This window comes from Accipiter gentilis, chromosome 10, assembly GCF_929443795.1.
Source record: "Accipiter gentilis chromosome 10, bAccGen1.1, whole genome shotgun sequence".
NCBI classification, from domain to species: Eukaryota; Metazoa; Chordata; class Aves; order Accipitriformes; family Accipitridae; genus Astur; species Astur gentilis.
Window position 1 is genome coordinate 9865515 of NC_064889.1, and position 20419 is coordinate 9885933.

At 41.7% G+C, this 20419-nt stretch overlaps 1 protein-coding gene across 2 annotated transcripts in view; it reads left to right on the plus strand.

The window, feature by feature from the left end:
• ALDH1A2 (aldehyde dehydrogenase 1 family member A2) overlaps nucleotides 1-20419 on the plus strand; it is a 79776-nt gene that overhangs the window by 16978 nt on the left and 42379 nt on the right. The window contains exon 3 of one of the 2 annotated variants that reach the window (XM_049812231.1): nucleotides 2368-2484. In XM_049812231.1, the coding sequence (XP_049668188.1) occupies nucleotides 2368-2484 (117 nt within the window). Of the gene's footprint in view, nucleotides 1-2367; nucleotides 2485-5646; nucleotides 5836-20419 lie in introns of those variants that run through there. The other variant, XM_049812232.1, reaches the window with a different exon arrangement.

A 20419-nucleotide genomic window follows, 5' to 3' on the forward strand; every position in this document is an offset into this window, starting at 1 on the left:
ACTGAATTTACCGTAGCAGCAATTAAGTTCTACTGGGCATAAAATGGCCAATATCACAGGTAAGAAAACTGATCCATTTGACTCCTTGTTAGTAAGAATTATGTTAAATCAAGTTTTCTTCATTAGCCATTCATGAATTTCAGCGATAAAAACGGTTGTTCTTGACATTAGCATTTATTTTATTTTTTTATGTTAAAGGTAATGTAGAAATAAGAAAAATAAAAGTAGATTTTCTTTTCTCTCTTTAGAACTTCAAATATATCCAGACTTATTCTTAAACAATTTTTAATAAGATTTATAATATTAAGACAATTAATTCACTGGGATATTTGAAAAAATTCTGAAACAATATTTTATAGGATCATCACAGTATTGTGAGTGTTGCTTTACAGGCAATATTGCTTATGTGTATAACAATATTTTTACCTTATATGTATAAAATATCTTTGGAGCAAGGACTGATACCATCCTGCACACGATTCAAGGGCCATAATTCTTAAGATATTTCAAACAGTGAGCCTTTTTCAAATGATCAGGCTTAGAAACATTTAGAGAATTGATTCAATTAACCTAGAGGAAAAAAGTGCTATAATGTGTGATTTATGTTTGCAGATAAATTAAAATACAAGTATCTCCTGAAGAGCATTTGCTGCCATCATGGTCAGTAATGAAAATAGCAGGCAATTAAAATAGGACACCTGAGGCTGAAGCTTTTACTGTATATACCAGAAAATGAAGTTCAGATATCGTAAGTGGAAATCTGAGCTGAAAAATAACTTAGTGGAAATTTATTTTCAGTCCCTATTTTTCTTCCAAAAGTGATTTATATAAAGCACATAAGAAATAGGAAGGGACCTTTACGGAGGCAGGAGGCAAAGGGTACACAGGAATAGGGTCTCTCAATCAATGCTGAATTTGTATGAGGAACTAGGGATATCCTTGCTAAATGGTAGTGGGACAGCTGAGAGAAATATATATAAAAAAAGAACTTATGGGTCAGACTGAAATAATTTTGGGGCAGGTTTTGAAGTTGATCTTGAAATGAATCACTGGAAGCATCTGACAGAATGACGTGATTCAGTTCCTTCATGTGTGTGACAAAGTGCTTAGAGTCTGGAGCTCACTAAGGAGCATAAGAAATATTCACAAATTTGTAGTAAGAACAAAGAGCTTTGTGTTGTTGGAGTTGCTGTAGCCACTGTCCATTTCAGTGGTGTATCAGTATATGCTTTGGTACAGCTACTCTGCCCAAAAGAGGTATTTGAGATACAAATAGTTCACCCAATCCTCTAGTTTTATGACTTCCTCTAGGCAGTGGGGACACAGTAGTATAGAGCAGAAAAATGCCAGTACTCTGAGCAACCCAGGAATGCCTTAATTACAACTGTATTGTCTTCAGCATCACAGCTCTGTCTTTTGCGCCCTCTCTAGCTACCACAGGTCCTGTTTCCATCAGATGGTGTTTGCATAAACAATGTCTATGTCTTTGTCTATAAATAATACCAGTTGCTGGGGGTGGGTGGAGAAATTGAGACTTGTAAATGAAACAAAGGTACTTCTTCAACTTATACATTCAGATTGATCTAAATATAAAAATAAAACCCTTCAGGAATGATTTTTATCGTGGCTATATACTAGCCTAAATTCTAACACTGAAGTAAGAGACACAGTCACTTGGTGGTTGTTCATTTCTTTGACAGCTATTTCTTTGACAGCCATTTCTTCACAAAGTGTGAAGACAGCAATATCTTTGTCATTACAATCTAAACCAGAACATATTTGTTTCCTGATTTGCTGTCTAAGTAGGAGTTTAATTAAAACCCATTCATGTGAGAGAAAATAAGCCAGTCTGACTTAATTGCCAGTTGATTTAGTATTGCCGATTTACAACAATAAAACCAGAAACTACAGGACTGCAGTAAGAAAAAGTGGTTTCTCTGCCATACATAGGTGTTTAGGGACCACAGAACTCGGGCTGAGCCTGGGGTATTGTTTTTGTTCTTTCTCTTCTTGGCAGTTGGTGGACTCACTTTTTTCTTTCACAAATTAATTGGTTTACTTCTGTATTCATTGTTATTACTGAGTTATTATCCTAACGTCCAAGGCAATAAGGGTAGTAATCCCTTCCACAAAGGTATTGCGTTAAATATTCACTTGCAGGATTTGAAACCGTGGCTCAATTTGCTGTCATAAAGTTAGCCAGTGTAGTGCTGAATCTTTGAAGCAGCTCATGAAGCCGGATTCATCAGCGTGTCCAGCATAGCGTTATAGACCTTGCTGGTAATTCTGTTCAGCAAAGCTACCATTGTACTTGACGAGAACCCGCTTGTGGTCTTGGCACTAAGGCCTACATCATTGTCTCCCCAGGTGGTGGAAGAGGAACTGTGGTTGGTCACTCGCTGTGGGGAAGAGCACAGCACACATCCGACGTGTTCTTCCGGGGAGCCCTCTGAGGCTAGCTGTCGACCAGGAGCCTGCAGCGTGGTAAGTGCAGCGCCATTCTCCACTTGGGGAATGCCAGCGAGGCATAGGCAGCAGTTAGCCTAAGTGTGGTCATCTCCGAGTGCTTTCGCAAACTGAATTGCTTTTAGATGTAAGAGGAATGTGGTTTGTATGACAAGTAGTTAATGGAGGTTGCTTAAGCAGCTCCAGATTATGTGGAGAGCTGCATCTCCACATGCACTGGAATCCCTTCTCACCAAAATCTTTTGAACTTTATTGACTTGATTTAATAAGGAAACTGTTACACAGTTTTCTCATTCCTGAAGCTTGTTTAAATGCAGTCCCTTTTTTAAAGGAGCACATCCCCACTCTGATTTATTTTAAAACAGCTTTTAGAAGATGTCATTCTTGTGATGAAGTGTTAGGTCTGTGTTGCCAGTGTGCCATTAAAAATTGAATTTCTGACGTTGAAAAGTCTCACTCATCCCAAGTGTCACAGTTTGACAGCTCTGCATGTCACATTACAGCACAGTATTATGGATCCATTTCCTCTGTCAGGGGAAAAAAAAAAAAAAGATGAAAAAGGAGAGAAAGCAAAATCTGCAGTCTCCTTCGTCATTATTGAGCTGGAAATTTACAGAAATATGTATGTTAACCCTGAAATGACTTAAATGGCACTCTATCTTGTGCTGCCTGTCTGTGCAGAAGCAACCTTTGTCCCGTGCTCTTGTACAGACACCAAGAGAACGCTGGAACAGTCTTTTCAATTGTCTGCAAACTCGTAAAACATGGAGCAAGGAATATCTATGGAATCAACAAACGGATATTGTAACAAAATCAAGACTGGCCAGATCCCATTGTTTATTCTTGACTAGGTCAATAGAAAGGTCACGTGGTATATTTCCTGCTGCTTTGTTTTGCCAGCTTTGGACAGCTGTAGCTTTGGTGTCCTTTCTCTGTTTATCTGTCTGCAACGTGATAACTTCAAAACATGACATCTGATCGGTTTCAAAACGTTGGGAGTGTTTGCATCAGTAAGCAGAACTTCATTGATTTTTGCCTAAAGTAACAAAAATGGTCTGGGCTTCAGATGTGTTCTGCCTAGAAGTTTTGACCAGAGAGAGTGTAAGGCTTTGGCTGTAAATTTCTGATGTCCGTCAGCCCAGTCAGAGCACAAGCTCAAGCCATCTGCTGTTTCAACCAGCAAGCTAGGACGGATGTCCACTGTACCCGTGTTGCTTGCGGTACACATGATGACTTTGAGACAGTAGGTACTGGATCTGGCTCTACTTGGCTGCTGACTTCCCAGCAGCCCAATGTATGGCACGCCCAACCTCCTGCCTGGCGTGGCCTCCCACTAAGAGGCACCCCAAGATAACAGCCGGGAACAGGTGGCTGTTGCTCCAGCAAATTATTCTGCCTTTTAGGCCCCCTTCCTTTTGCAAAGAACCTTCAGGATGAGAGAAAGCCGCAGCTGACCTGCAGGACTTGCCCTGGAGCGAGCGCCTGCTCCTCCTCATTGCCTTCTTTCCCGAGCGCCACTTGGAAACAGAGGTGCGCCTGGCTGCCCTCGCTGCGCGACCCCCAAGGCCCTGCGCCTCCAGGCGGCCGCGCACCCTCAGCGGCGGGCGGGGCTGCAGGGGCAGTGCCCCCAACCCTGCGGGAGGGGGGGCCGTCGCGCAGGTCGGGGGAAAGGTAGGGCTGCGCAGCCCGGAGCCCGAGGGACCCAAGCACGGGACCTCGCAAGCGGCAGCGAGGAAAGGCGTACGGCGCTCCTGCGCAAAGGGAGAAGGAGAAACCCTGGATAAGCACGACCGACACCCACCCCCCCCACCCCACCCCCCCCGACCCAGGGGAAGGGCGCTCCCGGCCCTAGGACAGCGCAGGCCGGGGGCACGCAGGGCGAGGAGCACGCCCAGCACCGCCGGCCTGCTGGAGAGCGGGGGCCTCGGCGCCCGACGGGGACCGAGCCGAGGAACGCCGCCCTGGGCGGGAGGAGCCGCCGCGGCGTGGGGGAGGCGCCGCGGGGCGTCGGAGCGGGGCGCGGGGCGCGGGGCGCGGGTGGCAGCCGCCCTCCGCGGGGCGCGCGGCGGGGGCGAGGCCAGCGGAGCGCGAGGGGAGGCGCGGGCGGCGGGGGCCCCCTGCCGTAGCGGCGGGCGGCGGCGGGCGCGCGGCCGGCAGGTGGCAGCAGGCGGACGGGGATGGCGCCGCCGGGGCGGCGGGGGGGGGGGGGTGTTGGGTCTTCCGCGCAGCCGTCACCGTCGCCGGGGTCGCGCAACGACTTGGATGTCGGTTGACGTAAAAATTAAAGCGAGGCGCGGTCCGGGGAGCGGCGGGCGCCCCGCATAGAGCGCCCGGTGGCGGGAGCGGGCGGCGGCGACAGCCGCCAGGTGCTGCGCGGAGTCCCCGGCAGGGAGAGCGGGCCGCGCAGGGAAAGTAGTGGGCGGCGGTGGATGGCCGGGGAGCGGGGACGGACACACCGCCCCGGAGGCGGAGGCTTCGCCCCGCCGGCCCAGCGGCCGCGCTGCGGGGCGGCCCCGTGCCCTCACCGCGCCTCGGCCTGGGACCTCTTGAGGGGCCGCGCGGCGGCTCCGCGACCGGGGGGGAGCCGGCCGCCCGGGGCCGCGCTCCGAGGCGATGCCGCTGCCCGGTCGCCGTCCCCCGCGCTCCTCCCTGCCTCGCCGGGGCTTCCCGAGTGCGGCCCACCCTCCCCGCCACCCTCCCCGCCGCGGCTCCCCGCGGGATGCCCCGGCCGGGGCGGCGCGGGGCCGGGGCCGGCCTCTCCCGGACGCGGCGCCTCCCCGCCGGCCCCCGCCCGGCCCGGGGGAGACGAGGGGGGAACGCGACAGTTTCAGTGACCCCTCGCTCCCCCGCCGGTGCTGACCGGGTTCCCCAGATCCGCTCCTCGGGCGGGAGGCAGCGACCCGCGCCGGGGAGCTCCGTCCCCCCGCGGGGCGGCGGGGGATTCCCCGGCCCTCGGGCCGGGCCGGGCCGGGCCGGGGGGGGGCGGCGGGGCGCCGCGGCTGCGCCGCGCGAGTGAGCGGGGCTGTGCCGCTATCGCCCTAGGTAGGATGGACCTGCCCCCCTGCCTCTGCCCCCATGTCCAATAAGAAGAGACCCGGCTTGACACCTGCCTATATACAGAGGACGAGAGCAACGTCTTCAGCGCTGGTCTTTGGAGGTGGTGGGGGGGGGGGGGGGGACACCAACCCAAAACACAACACGACATCAGGTCAGAGCGGGGGGCTTGGTGGTACTATAAAAGCCCCCACGACTATGACTTCCAGTAAAATCGAGATGCCAGGGGAGGTGAAGGCAGATCCTGCAGCTCTGATGGCATCTCTGCATCTGCTGCCTTCTCCCACTCTCAACCTTGAAATCAAATACACCAAGGTAAGTTGTGTTCGTTTGTTCTGGCAGGGAAAATCAGGGCTGTCCCCCCAAAGGAGGGATTTTGCTTAAAATCAGTTTCATTCTGCCATACCCAACTTGAGTGTAGAGATGAAAAAAAACCTACTGAAAGACTGCCTTGAGTCTGTAATAAAGGAAACGGATTTTTAGCCCTGTAATCATCTGAAAAACCACAGGATAATAGAAAAGCAAATTAGATCTTCTGGGACTGGCTTTGCGCTTCTCTTTAAACGTAGTATTTTTCTACAGAGGTGTTGGGCTTTATCTTCAGTGCAAAATCAGTACCTCTTGAATATGTTTCAGTTGCTTTTGATGTACTTCTGAGGAAGTTACTATACATATGTGTATATCTCAATCAGAAAATAAAATGTTTTCTTTCTTGAATTACCTTCTGTGCCCAAGGGACTCTTTTGCAATTCCTGGAGGGCTCTTAATACTACCAGGTTGTTACAGCACTGAAACAGGTCTCTCTACTAACTTCCGTGATACTTGAATATACCCTTGAACAATATTGCAAGAGGGCGTATTTTTTCCTACTAACCTTTAAAAACTAATTTTCATAAGGAGAGGGTTAAGAACAAACCCATTGGGTTGATGTAGAAAAATCTGCTGGTTTTCTGGGGTAGATTATGGGACTAAATTGTTTTTGTTGATTAAAATGGGCTTTAAGATCACTCATTTGTTTGTAAATTCAATTTGAATTTTTAAATTCGTTTATATGTCTTGAGTCTTTGCATCTTTAGTTAAAGAATGTTTTCATTTTTGTTGGAAAAGTTTCAAATGTATTATATAAACAGATTACAATGTGTCAGACTTTGTTTCTAATTACCGAGTAACTTAATAGGAAAATAAGCACATCAGCACTGGAAAAAGGTGATAACATTTTTATCTACTGGAAATATAACTTCAGGAGCTTTAAAGCTGATAGGAAACTCATTTTGGCCGATGTAGTGTAATTTTTTCCTCCATATCACCACTTTAAAAGCTTTTCATCTTTTCTCTTTTTTAAGTGGGTGCCAAAACTAATTTGTCCTCTAATTTGTTACAGCAATTCCATGTTCCTGAAGAATGTTTCAGAGGGAAGTCAACTATTTTAGATTTCATTACAGTTTAATGCAAACTGCAATATGCAAATTAAAAGATGCATGTGGTTTCTTGCATATAATTTATTTGAAAATAGTTTAAATAAATAAGGAATATAGTTATTTGGGGTTGTGCGGTGTTACGCTTTGGGAGCAATCATACTGTGCAAATAGTATTTGGCATGAATTTTGTTTATTGCTTGTTTCGGTGTAAAATATGCTTCATGGGTATTCAGTGGATAATACTTGAGAGTGGATAATACTCTGTTCTAAAACTAGAGAATTGGTTCTAAAAATCTTTGGAAAAGGTAACAGTCATCAGCAGTCATATCTTCCTATCTGTGAGAACTGTAAGCTGGATAGTAACTTCTAATCGTTCAGAATATATAGTGCCATCTTCTCAGAAATATGTAAGATGTTACATATTTTATACTAATAGAACAAGTAAAAGAAAGTTATTGTATTTCAATAATAAGCCAAAAACAACAGCAGCATGTTTCTTCTAAGCTTGGTTTTCAGATATTGGATAACTCCTGGTTGCTTTTGAGAGAAATTTGGTTTAGGACAGGTATTGAGTGTTTCACTTGGCATATCCTCTGTCTCTGTCTCTCTGTCTGGCTTTTCCCTCCTTTTTCTCTTTCTCTGCAGGAAATACAAGTTATTTATACATAATTGGAGTCTTCAGCTTGGAGTCTTGTCTTGGGCAGGACTTTTATCCAGGATCTACTTTCCCACCTATTACAAAGAAAAACAATCAAAAATGAAATAATGGATTGTAACTTGATTCTTTCTTTTGGGGGAATGGTCGCTTCATGTCGTAGATGACAAACAACTTCCATAAACAACATCAGACTAAAGCACTTTGGAAAAAAAACCAAACCAAAATAAAACAAAAACCAAACCCAAACCCAACCCCAAACCTTGTAAAATCAGACCTCTGTAAGCATTCCTAGCATCCTCTCTCCTGCTTGTTAGCTGAGAATTTTAAATACCCAACCAGGACACAGAATTCTTGAACTCTTTATTACAGCTGTCTCTGAATGTAAAATCTTCACCATTTAGGAGTTAATTGGGAAATAGACAGTTTTGTTAGGATAGAATACGCTAAAATTCCAGGAATCCCTAAACACTTTTTGTTAAAGATTTGTAATATTTACCGGAAAAAAATAAAGTTATTATTCATTAATCTTTAAAACACTTGATTATCCTTGGAATTACTATGACGCTCCTTCCAAGAACATAGATGAAACAGATACTACCCACGTAATTTTCATGTATTTGATTATTTAGCAGAATTACTGAAACTTGTGAAATATTTCGCTGGTAAGTTTACTGAAGTGAGCAGAAAACCGTGTGTTAAGTCCTTCCGATCTGTACACCTGATGTAGCACACTGAGGCAATGTTGTTTTTCACTGGTCAGAAAAGATAATATTTGGTGATGAAAATTACACGATGCCATGTTTTCATGTAAGATGTGCAGCAGTATCTATTGTGACTTCAATGTTGGGAGTCAGCCTATGCTTCCTTAAAAAAAACAGCCATTAGAAATATTTTTCCCAGCTTTTTAATACCTTGACATGGTCTCTGTGAAAAATAAAGTGGTTTAGATGTGCGTAATAAAGAATTGATGAACAGGACGTGAACCAGACATGCCGATGAGTTTTCAAGCACACAGGGTTAAGTTTTGTTGTGTGGCTAGCAAGTACTAAAACTGCTACATGCAAGATTCTCTGTCTTTTCATTGTGATGACTCTTTAATTCTCTACATATTAACATTAACATTTGGGGACGGATTGCATCTGCAGAACAGGGGATTTTTCAGTATTGCATGGAATTAAGTTATTCTACAGCCCTGTGGCACAGCAAGCCCTCCTCAGACTTGTCAGGAACGTGTTGGTGGTGCTATGCTCCCTCCATAAGTAAGCACGTAGGTAGGAAGGAGATCCAGCTCTCTCCCTGGCAACAAGTCATACTTCTACAAAGGTCAACTTTATGCCAGAAACTCTCCCAGAATGGGCTGCTCCAGAAATATCAGATGTGCGAGATAAGCCATAGTATGACATCCAATAGGGGCATGTTATTAGCATGTTTTTTATACAGGAAGCACCGCCCCCGTGTTTGATGGCTCTGAGAACCTGATAGCTTCTGAGGGTGATCAGAGGGTTCTCAGCTTAGTACTATATTGATGCCTCCCTCTTTCATGCTCTTACAAAATCTGTTCTCCCTCCTGAGACTTGAGCGTCTCCCAATTATCTGACAGTAGACGTGGAATCAGTCCAACAGAGTGAGCCCTTTGCAGTTTTTTCCTCCTGCTATCTCCACTTGAGGGGCTAAAGGTGTTTCTACAGGACGTGGCTATCCTTCATTATGCCATAATCAAATCTGCTTTACAAAGTATTTTCATAGTGGTTTTAGTAACTCATGTTGACTTTAAAAGACAGCTTGGTATAAAATGAGGACCCTAGGGTTCTGTCCTGTCCTACCTCTCTCACTACATCATATAACCGAGTGAACAAACATTCTCAAGTTTGCATCATGTTGGGGACACTAATCCAGCTGGATGTTTTGTTTCTTGCTTGCCAACTGATTTAAGTCTGAGAAAGAGTTGAAGAACTTTAGCATAAGGAAAAGTTGAAGAATTGTGGTTTTGAAAGCTTTTTATAAAGAGGTGCTCTAAAGGGGTGAAGTGGAGGTGAAGAGGTACAGAAATGTTTCTGTAGTAATAGCCTGTAAATTGGCTGACAACCGTATTTTTTTGTCCTGTATAAAAGGGTTTTGCCTCTACTCTTACACCATAGGCTAAAATCAGGTCAGTTTCTAAACACAGACCAGATAAACTGCCCAGCACTGCAACAGAAAACTCTATATGGCAGTTTGTGTTAAGTCTAGGCAAACTGTTTCTGGGTAGACAAGAACTAATAAATACATTTCAAATTCTCATATGATAAGCATTTGGTTGTGAAGTGTTTTGTTACTCAGTTTCTGTATTTTCATTCCCATTATGCTTTCTTGGCACTGCCCAGAAATAAATGCTGCAGAACACTGTTATAAATTCTTTTCACCACAATTTCCAGCACGTGTTTTCCAGATAAAATTCTAGACTGACATTAAGATAGGAGGCAGGAAATCTATTTTATTTAGAATAATATGCAGAATACTTGTCTTTTTTTTTTTGAACTGAAGACAAGCTTTGGCAAAACTCAGGTAAGTGATGAATACATGCTATTTTCCACCCGTCTTTCCCTAAATGAGCTCACCAATGCCTTTTGAAATCAGATTCAGTGACTGATACTTCAAGAAATCAGCTAGCCTTTCGGGTCAGCTCAGTTGAGCGCTGTCCAGTTACAAAAGATGAGGCACAGAGAATTAGAGAAGTTTGCATGAGGCATAGACAAATAGAACAGCTACTTTTCCCCTTTGTGGAACACTTCAGCATCTGATGCTGACACTAGATATGTTCCTCTGTATCATCATATATGAAGTTTTACCGTATATACTATATTTAGATTTACAGTTGTTTATATCTATGGTTTGAATTCTCTTCTAGTGTGTTCATACTTTGTGGTTAGTATTATAATTCATCAACCCATATAGCAATTGCAAACTATTTATGCACTTCTTTTCAATGAACAGCCTGAATATAGGATTCTTTCTTTCCTCCCAAACCTTTGAGGTCTTCTGCACAAATCCAATTTACCCAGGTTTTGCATGAGGGATCAAGAAACAACGGTAGTCTTATGAGTGTCCAGTTCCCTGCCTTTGCTTACTCCAATACAGCTGCTATAACAATGTTAATTCAAGAGCATTAAAAATACAGAAATTACCAGACTGAAACTGGCAACAACTAGATAACTACTGCAGATAACTACTATATTACTGAGTAGGTAACTATTGTAGCAGCGACCTCTTACTGTGCTGAATTTTTAGGGAAAGATTGAATCTTAAGGGGAAATGCAGACTGGTTTAACACATCAAGCTGTACAATACTATATTGCTGGCTAGCGGGAAATTTTCTTCTCTTTGTGCAGTCTGTAAGGTCAGATAATACTGAAAGACAAGAGCTATGCAATTAGTGTTTTTCTTATCTTTGCAAAAAAAGTTATGATTTCAAGTATTCCAATACAAAAGATGCATGTATTTATTTGCACACCAAAACCAGAAGGTCACTAATAATCAGAGCACTTGCCTGAGCTGAAGAGCAGCCAAATTGATACCCCTGCTCTGAAGCAAACAGAGCAGAAACTTGAATATGGATCCCTACTTTCTGATGGTGGATAGGTCCCAACTGTAGATGCTTTCTACCTTTGGCTATCCTTGGAAAGAGTCTCATATTCTCTCCTGTTAGATAATTCACTTGTAAGTATTTGTGAGGCCTGAGAGATATCAACTTGATAGCCCCATGGGCAGGACACTCACGGAGGAAAAGTAGGATTCAGACTCATGATGTCAGACAGAGCAAGGATTTGATCCAAGATCTATGGCTCTCTAGGCATTGACTCTAAATATTGGAGTATTGAGTTGGGATAAGGTGTCTTGAACACACACTTTCATTCTAACAAAAAAAATCCCTCTTTAATTCTCCATTCCATTTTGTTCTTCAGAAACATTTCCCACAGAAGTTCACCAATCCTGGTACATTTTCATTTTAAATTCTGTCTTGATGTATCCGCATTTTCTTTATAATCCCACCAGTCCGAAAGTTCTTGATGATGTCTGCCTAGCTTGTCCCTCTCCCTGTCCATGAAAATTGTTCCTCGCAGACCTTAATGGGCTCTGCCAGTTTGAAGTTATTCCCTGCCATAAACTGCTTTGTTCCTGGGAGCACCGCACAATGGAACCACTGTATCTATTTCTCTTCCCTTCTTTACAATGCACATTAACAGTTGCCTTCAATAAGCTGTCCATAGACATTGCAAGTCCCTGGGAACATACCGGCATCTAAAAGTAATTTGAACCTTTCCTTCCAACAGGCTTGGCTTTGCATTTACTACCTTTGGCAAATTTCATCTACCCTTGAGTTGCCCAAATGCCTTTGAACTTCAGCCCTAGTGATATTTTCTTCAGTACTCTGATTATTTTTATCTGCAAACTATGTACCTTACTATTAATAATCTGCAAAAGCAGGTGAACCAAGATATCGATTGCTAGTCACAGTAATGAAGGGGCATCTTGCTATTAACCCCTTTCCAGGGAGAATTATCCATTTATTTCCAGTCTTTTTATCTTATCTCTTAACCACTTTTTAATCCATGGCAGGACTTTATCTTTCACCATATGGTTACTAACTTTCCTTAATAGCCTCTTGCTAAGGACTTTATCATCAAAAGCCCTTTTAAAGTCTAAATAAATTATATCCACTGATTCATCTCGGCTCGTCATTTGACTAACTATCTTCCAAGAAATCTCACAGGTTTACAGAGATAAATGACAAAAGATGAGTTCAGTGGTCCATATCATAAATTCTTAGTCAGATCCTGCATAAAGTCACATTTCTTCTTTTACAGTTTTGCAGCTATCTTTCCTAAGACTGAACTGTAACATTTCTCTGTTTATTTTTTGGATATTGTTTAATTCTCTCCACTTCTAAAAAATCACAACTTTTTATCTCTTTGGGTTTTTTTTTAAAGAGTAGAACTTGCTCTCTGAAACAAGTAACCAAAACATCAACTTTAGTTCAGCTGAAAGAAATGAGCGACAAAAAATGCATTTATACAGAGACAACATTATAAGGAAGCTATCTCAATATAAGTACAGATGTGTAAAGGTTTAAAAAAAAATCCTCAGGAAGCTGCAGTTCTGTGCAGTCCTCTAGTGAGGAATCCTCAGACAAGTGCTGGCATTCCTACTCAAGTACAAATATGTGCATAAATAGCTATGTGAAGACTTACTACTAAGTATTATATTGAGCAAGATGAAGTCTAAAAAAACGATTGCCATCTAAGGGCCCAATCATTCATTACTTTTGTGCTCGCTCAAATGAATAGAGAAATTCCTATTGAGACTGCATACACCTAACTGTTTTTTCTCAAAAAAAACCAAGTTCCATATTTCAGAATTTGTCTAAAAATGTATTTCTACTGACCAGCATTTTCTGTTACCTTTAATAGCAATCTACCTTTGTGACATGAATGCAACGCATCAATTTTAAGTTATGCAGTGTAACTAAGTTTTAGGAACACTTCATTACTAAAAGTATGATACGTGAAGCCACATCAAAGCCTTGCTGCAATAGCATTGCTGAAATAGTCTCCAACTGACAAACGAAAAAAAGGACTTCATTCTTGTTCACTTGGAAGTCAGTTCATTTCCCAGAGAGCCTAGTGAACTAGATTTTTACCTTATGACTTGAAACATAATACATTCCAGCTTTGCTGGACTGAAGTGGGAAAATACTTCAGAGCAGAGAACCATCCACATCAAATTCTGTGACCCAAATGAAAATGTTTAAACTCAGCTCAATCTCAGTTGACCTCAGCTGGAGGTTAAAATATGAGGCTGGCACTGACCACTAGAGTATATAGACCTTAATCTGTGAGGGATTCGTAGGTAATGAAGACTTTGAATTGAACTCAGAATCTAAAGGGATGCCGGTGGGACAGCTGTGGAGAGGCCTACAGCAGGTGTTGTGGTTACAAAAAGGATTTGCTAATTTCTATGTGGATTTCCAGTATGCCCCTATTCAAAATAAGTGAGTTACAAAAAAATCCATTTGGAAAGTCACAAAGACGTAGGAAGTGTTGCACAGAAGAACAGGCTGCATCCTCTTTGCTGAACTTGGATGGAAAGGGGATGCCAGGGAGACGCTGTCCTCCTACCATGCTCTTATCATCTAGCAATGATTACACAAAATCCCTGTTTTGACTCAGAAACTATCAGAAGGTGCCTTTCCCTACAGAAATTCCAAACACACATATTTACACAGGTAAAGGCTTCACTCTAAAGTAAGACTGATTTATTTACAAAGCAGAGCTATTTACTATTTCAGGTAAATACAGGTATTATTTGACTGTCATATAAAAGTTGATTTTATCCTCTTGTGAATAGGTCAGCATGCCTTAAATTTGGCCTCAAGAGACTAGAGCTGGTCAGAACCTCAGGTCTACATTTAGCGTGAAATAGATCTCTCCAACTGGAAGGTCCTTACAGGTCTGTGCTGTGCCATTGTTCTCTCATGCTTCAGTGGGAAAGACACCACTTAATACATCATCATCATCACTGCCCCCACCATCCTGTTATATCCTTAGTGGCTTTTGTGCAATTCCTGATGCCTCGGCTTTTGAAAACTGGAAGAATTGAGATTCCTTAGCATTTGGGATTTTTTCCCTTGGCCCTACAACACATACTAAATTTTGGCCAGAAATATAATCTACTTTGGTACAGCCAAATTAAGATCCCCCCCCAAAATGAGCAGCCATTTCTAGAAATATCTTCAGTTTTCCCTTTTATGTCTTTTCATAGCCAGGTTGTTTTCAGAATCCACTGCCTCTCCCACAGCCTATATTTGCTTATTTATTTAACTTAGGCTTCCCTTGGATGTTTTATTTGTGTTACCTTTTTGGTATTTTTCTTCAGAATATTTAGTAGCAATTTTTAATTTTTGTGTTTTGCAGCCTTTTAAAGTTAGCACTTTGTTTCTTTTTTTTTGGCCTACATTTCCTCTTGTATCTTCCTTCTTAGCCACCCCATTTATTTTCTTGCTTGTGCTTCCCGTTTCTAGCCTTCGGAATGCAAATCTTCTTTGACTCTTTCACATTCTTAAGCCTCCATGCTGATTCTATGGATTTTAATTTCCTAGCTTCAAGCAGGGAGTTTCTAAGTTACTTCCTCTTTCAAAAAAAATCCGCTTCTTGAAGTTTAGTATCCCAGAGAGTAGGGCTTCTTCATGTGTTTCTCTCCTGCAATGAAGCTGAAATTATTTATGTGGTAACCATTTCTCAGGGCTTCAGACACAATTTTTAGTCCTTGACAGGACTATGCCAAATGTTGTTTAGATTAGGATACAGACAACTCTGTATTCTCTAGACGCTATCTCAATGCAGCTCTCACTGAACTAATGTGCAGTTTTGCACCAGTCTTACTGACTTGATATTCTTTTTTCCACTTGAGTGCCACTTCAGTTGCTCTTACTCAGAAATCAGTACTTCACTCCTGCTATTATCCTTCACAACCTACACCACCTGTATATCCATGGGTCTACATAATGTGTTATGTTTCTCTTCCAAGAAATAGCCATGCAATTCCTTGCACACATTGCTACTCTCCCCTCTCTGCAGCTTGGCCTGTCCTCCCTACGTGGCTTATAGCTAGAAATCATGGTATGCCTCTGATAATTCTCATCCCCTTATGCTCAAAGAAATGCTAGTTTTTTCCCTCTCCGTGATACAGTCAGGATCACCCATTTTCACACTTAAGATTTTTTTTTTATGCTGGTTTATAGGCACTTGAACTTTTATTTCCTAACTATAAGATGATCTAGATGAAAATTGTGATCTAGTTAGTTGAAAAACCCTGTAAAGTCTTTTCAGCTCAGCCACTAAAGCACTTCATATGGCATTGCAGCTCACTCTTATTTACCACTCTGCTAGGGTAAAAGGTCCTTAAAATAGACATTAGCTTTAAACTGGCTTTAATACTTCTTTACACTGTCAAATTGATTTGAGAAGGCACTTATATAACTGCCAGTTGGATACATAGTTGGTTTTTTTTTTAAAAGACCCACTTCATTTTGTTGTTTGAAACATATTTGGAATTTATTTTAAATGTTCTCATCCAGGCATAAAAGCACTGTCCTGATTCCACTGGGTATTTTCAAAACTTACCAGTATACCATAACATATGCATTTTACATTTGCTTATGTGGGGTTTTTTTCAGCTGTAATAGAAATAGTTTAAGTTTATTCTTGAGTAGTTAGAAACTACCAAGAAATTACCACCTGCCCTTCCCAATCAAGGGTGGTTTTTTTTATTCTCTCCAATTTCTTCAGTTGTGATGTATGGTTGCAGCAACACTGTACCAGAATGGCCTGCACAGACCTTGAGAAACATGCACATGTGTTTTTCAGGACATCTGGCTAAGCCTTCAGCCCCTTTTCCATCAGTGCTTGATGTTTTGTTGGTCTTCCTCTTTTTGTCCTTATCACACTTTCTTTACCACAGCTACTTAACAGCCTCTTCTGTCTTTTGTGAAGTCTATGGGATGCTGTTTTCCTGAGAGGTGAGAATCAAGCTCTGCTTTCTCACTTGCCCATCTGAAATTGTGATACCAGACTAACACTGAATGGCGTAGCTGTGCTGATGATGACCTAGTCTTGGTGGTCCAACCCTTTGACAGTGATTTTAAAATCCATTTGTTACATTACTAAAGACATTTTTAGCTAGCATCACTCAACTGCAAGTGTTAATATTCTGCTCCTTCCATCAAAGCTTTTAGAAAGCATTAATTGATTCAGTCTCACTATAAAACTGGTGACAAGGCCCCTTCACACATGGGGGAGTTTAAATTTGTGGGAGTGTAACCATGACTAACTCAGACAGTAGGTCAGTGTCAGAGGCAGGATCTCTTGCTAAGCTAGCCAGACTGCTAAAAGATAAAACCTCTTTTTCTGTACGTACTATTCTGGGAGATGGAAATACAGATGAATTTCAGAGCTAGTGTTTACATGTGGATGCATGTCTACAATTCTAGATTGGTATTAATTGCACACTTCTCTGTGCACTCGCCTATACACAAGCACACAGTATCGATGAAAAGACCCCTTTCTTTGTACTCTTTGCTTGCTTTCTGTGTCACTTTATCAGTTGTCGTCTCTGTTGTTATTCCCTTAAGCATTGTCTGGGAGGCAGTGCCCTCCTTGCTGGAACAGCTGTATAATGAGTTCAAATGAAGCTGGAGGTTGAGATGTTGCTCCCCTCTGTATTTTTCTGTTTGGAGGAGGAGTATTTCCATTGGTGCAGTGCAGTGACAGTACTGGGAAGTCCAGGTTGTTGTCTCTGGTATTGTTTCTATTCGCTTTTCAAAGGTTTTATTTTAGTAAGGTACTCCAACATGGAGAGAGAAGGCAGGCCCCGCTATTGAGAAGACAACCAGGAGCCCAGTGCAGAACATGCCCAGCAACTGGTGCAGCACAGCTTTTCCTCCCATCAGCCAAGACAATTGTTTTTAATGTTTGGATTCTAGCTGAAACACAAATGTGTTCATGCTCTTGCTCTCTGTCTCAGTTAATTTCTCTCTTTGAGGGAGCAACAGGACAAATCCTTGATAACTTATTTCCTGGTTAGAAGCCTTTACCTGCTTTCCTAGTGGTTCCTTGTGACTGGGAACCTTTGTAGTCAGCTCTTCCAGCTGTTTGCCTAAATGGTCTTCAGGGAGACTAAAAGCAGTGAACCTGGAATAACAACATTTGACTTCAACTCGGTCCCAGGAGAATTTAGTTATTACTTAATGGATTGAATTGGCGACATACCTTATACCAGATAACTGCCAAAGGTTGCATGAAATTAACCTTCACAAATGGCTAGTTATTGGTATACTCCTTGCAGAAAGCTGGGCATTGGGTGACTTATGTTCATTGTAATTAATATTGTTTTTCATACCTTTACATGCCAATAGTATTTGCAGTGTCTGGGTGAAAAATTTCACAGATTAAAGTCTTGATGGTGATTTTAGCCATTTAGTGATCATGTGTCATTGTGTTCACTATGCTGAGCATAAATCCTGTCTTGTAAACAGCAGGGAGACTAATGAGGTTTGCCCACATTCTGGTATCATTACAAGGGGTTCCTGCAGAGAAAAAGGGAATTTGGTTAGAAAGGAGAAAAGAAACATGAATTTTAAAGGAAATGGAGCTGGGGGTGGGGGGGTGGGGGTTGGAAATCTCAGGACTGCCTATATGAACATTTGTTTTTAAGGAAGGCTTTTTATTAACAAGGCTTATAATGTACTTTGCTTATTTAAGGAAATAGCAGTAGAGCTAGGTTTTGTTTTTGCCATAGTCCATGTTTTTAATGCTGTATGTTTGGTAAAAGTTGAGGGTCATGTTTTTAATTTGCACACTCAAAATTATTAGTCTGCTTCTACTTAAAGGTAAATAGAAGAGCTCATTTTTCATGCAGGCCTACATCTCTATACAGAATAGCTTGCCAGTCATATATAAAAATATTAAACTCTGTCAAATATTGGCATTATTTTGCTATACCCTGATGTGTTTTATTTGCTTGGGACTGTAATCAGCTCTTGCAAGAATGCTTCACATCCAATTTTAGTCTTAGCACCACAGTGTACTTTGGGGTGTAAATTTGTCAGGTATCCAAGCACAGCAGGCTACTTTGACAGCTTAAGCCCAGTTCTCCCCAATCAGCCTTATGAATACTAAAAAGTAGAAAGACCTGTTCCAGTTTGGTATAGGTAAAGTCGATGGCTTATCAACAGAAAGAACTGGAGGAGAAATCAGAACTGAATTCTGAGGAAAGGGGATCTAGCTACAGGTTTCTTCTCTCCAGAAGAGTATTCTAAAATAAATAAATCAGTATTTCCCAAGAGTTTTTATTGAAAATTATTTCCAGCCAGAGAGATTTCATTGCAGCATTGAATGAGAGGAGAGGTGTTGGGCTCCTTTGCATCTTCTTGAAGAGCAAAGAGAGTTTATAAATCAGACTTCTGGGAATTGTTATCTCACAGCTTCTTCTAACAAACAACAATTTGTTTTAAAGGCTTCCACCAGAGATGTCATAAGTGGTAATCCCTATGTTGTAAGTGGGTACTTAAATGTGATTTAACTTAATGCTGATGATGCAAAGCTATTCTCCCCCAAAGCCCATTAAGAACATCCAATTTTCTGGTAGACTAACACTCCTGCTTACTATCGTAGAGATAAGTGACTGTTTAACCAGGACAATAAGGAAGTTTCAAACCAATTCCACAAAACTGGGTGGCCACAAAACTGGTCTTTGTGAAAGTTCAGACTTTGAATGCAAATGTCACAAGCTGGATTGTTTTGGGTGGGTTTTTTTTGGAGTAGTCTGAATTTCTGTATGTACAGACATGTACATGCAAGCACTTTTGATCATCTTAATGAGTGTACTGGTGAATATCATTATTTATGATATTAGTAAGTATGGTCTAGGTAGAAAAGGGCCAGTGCAAGTCATTTATGTAAATGAAGTAGAAACTGATAAATACTGAGTCTTACTTCATGTTGCCCTAAATGAAGATAATTCTAACAGTTTATCCAAGATAATGCTTCTCATACTGCATGCTTATTTGTTTGTTTGACACTTTGTGGATTCTGTATGTGCAGAATGACATGAAAGGAAATGTCACTGGCATCATTTAGCAAAACATGCTAACAGTAATATCTGAAAATACTCAGGATGCAAAGTAGAAGTGAAGGCAAAATTTCCAGGAGCTTAAGGCTGCTCACTTGGGTCTAATACAGAGTTAGCACTTTGCAGGTCAGTGGCTCTGCTATTTGTCTCTGACCTAACAGATCTGGAGTTCTTCACATCAAACCCAAGTCTTGCTGAGCTGAGATCAAACGTGTTAAGGTAAGGATCTTGCCAGTGATTTATCGCGCCAGGGAGGGCGATCAGGCCATAAGGGGCCACTGCAAATGTAGTTGACATTCCAGTAATTTCTCATGTGTAGTTATAAGGTAGTTTTCTCAGAGCTTTTAAGTCAAAATAAATTTGCCCATTTTATTTTTCTGTGTTGCTTATAGTGTCTGAAAGCCAGTTAGGAGTATTTATTTATGCAGCATAGCTAATTTTGAAATAAGAACTTGCTCTCTGGTGATAAACACTTAAAATGGCAGTTACCTACAAGTGATGATCTGCTAGATTCTTTTTAAATGACAGAACTTGTTTCCCATGTACAAATAAATAGATCACGCCGTTTTAGGTCATGCATAATGAGCACAGAAGACTTGCAATATGCAAATGATGCAAAACACAGGAAAACTATACAGACTAATACCTGTCTTATTTGTACAAACCCCTCCTTATTCCCACCATTTCAAATGCGTGCTTGTGGAAGGGTTTCCAGGATCAAGTTCTTAATAGCCACAACTTCATTAAAGCCCAGTGACAGGCCAATAATAGATTCTGTAAACAAATACTCCCTCCTCTCCACTCTTGACTTAATGGATTTTTAGAAATCCTTCATTATTTCATTTTGCAGTAAGTGACATCAAGGATCATACTCTATAAAAAACACTGCCATCCTTACCCAAATCATTCAGTCATGGCTTTTCTTTGTTATTAGTGGAAATGTACAGCATACTTAATTTTTTAGTCATCTAGGCTTCAGAAACAATGTTTTCTGATGCAGTTGAGCAAGACAGTAAATGTTCTTTGCCAGCAATTAGAGAGCCTCACAAGTGAAAGGATAAGTAAAGCTTGGGAGCTTAGTTTCTTAGGAATACATGAAGTACTATCTGAGCTATGGGAAAGTGTTATTGCTCCTGTATTGTGCTACTAACAGCAGATA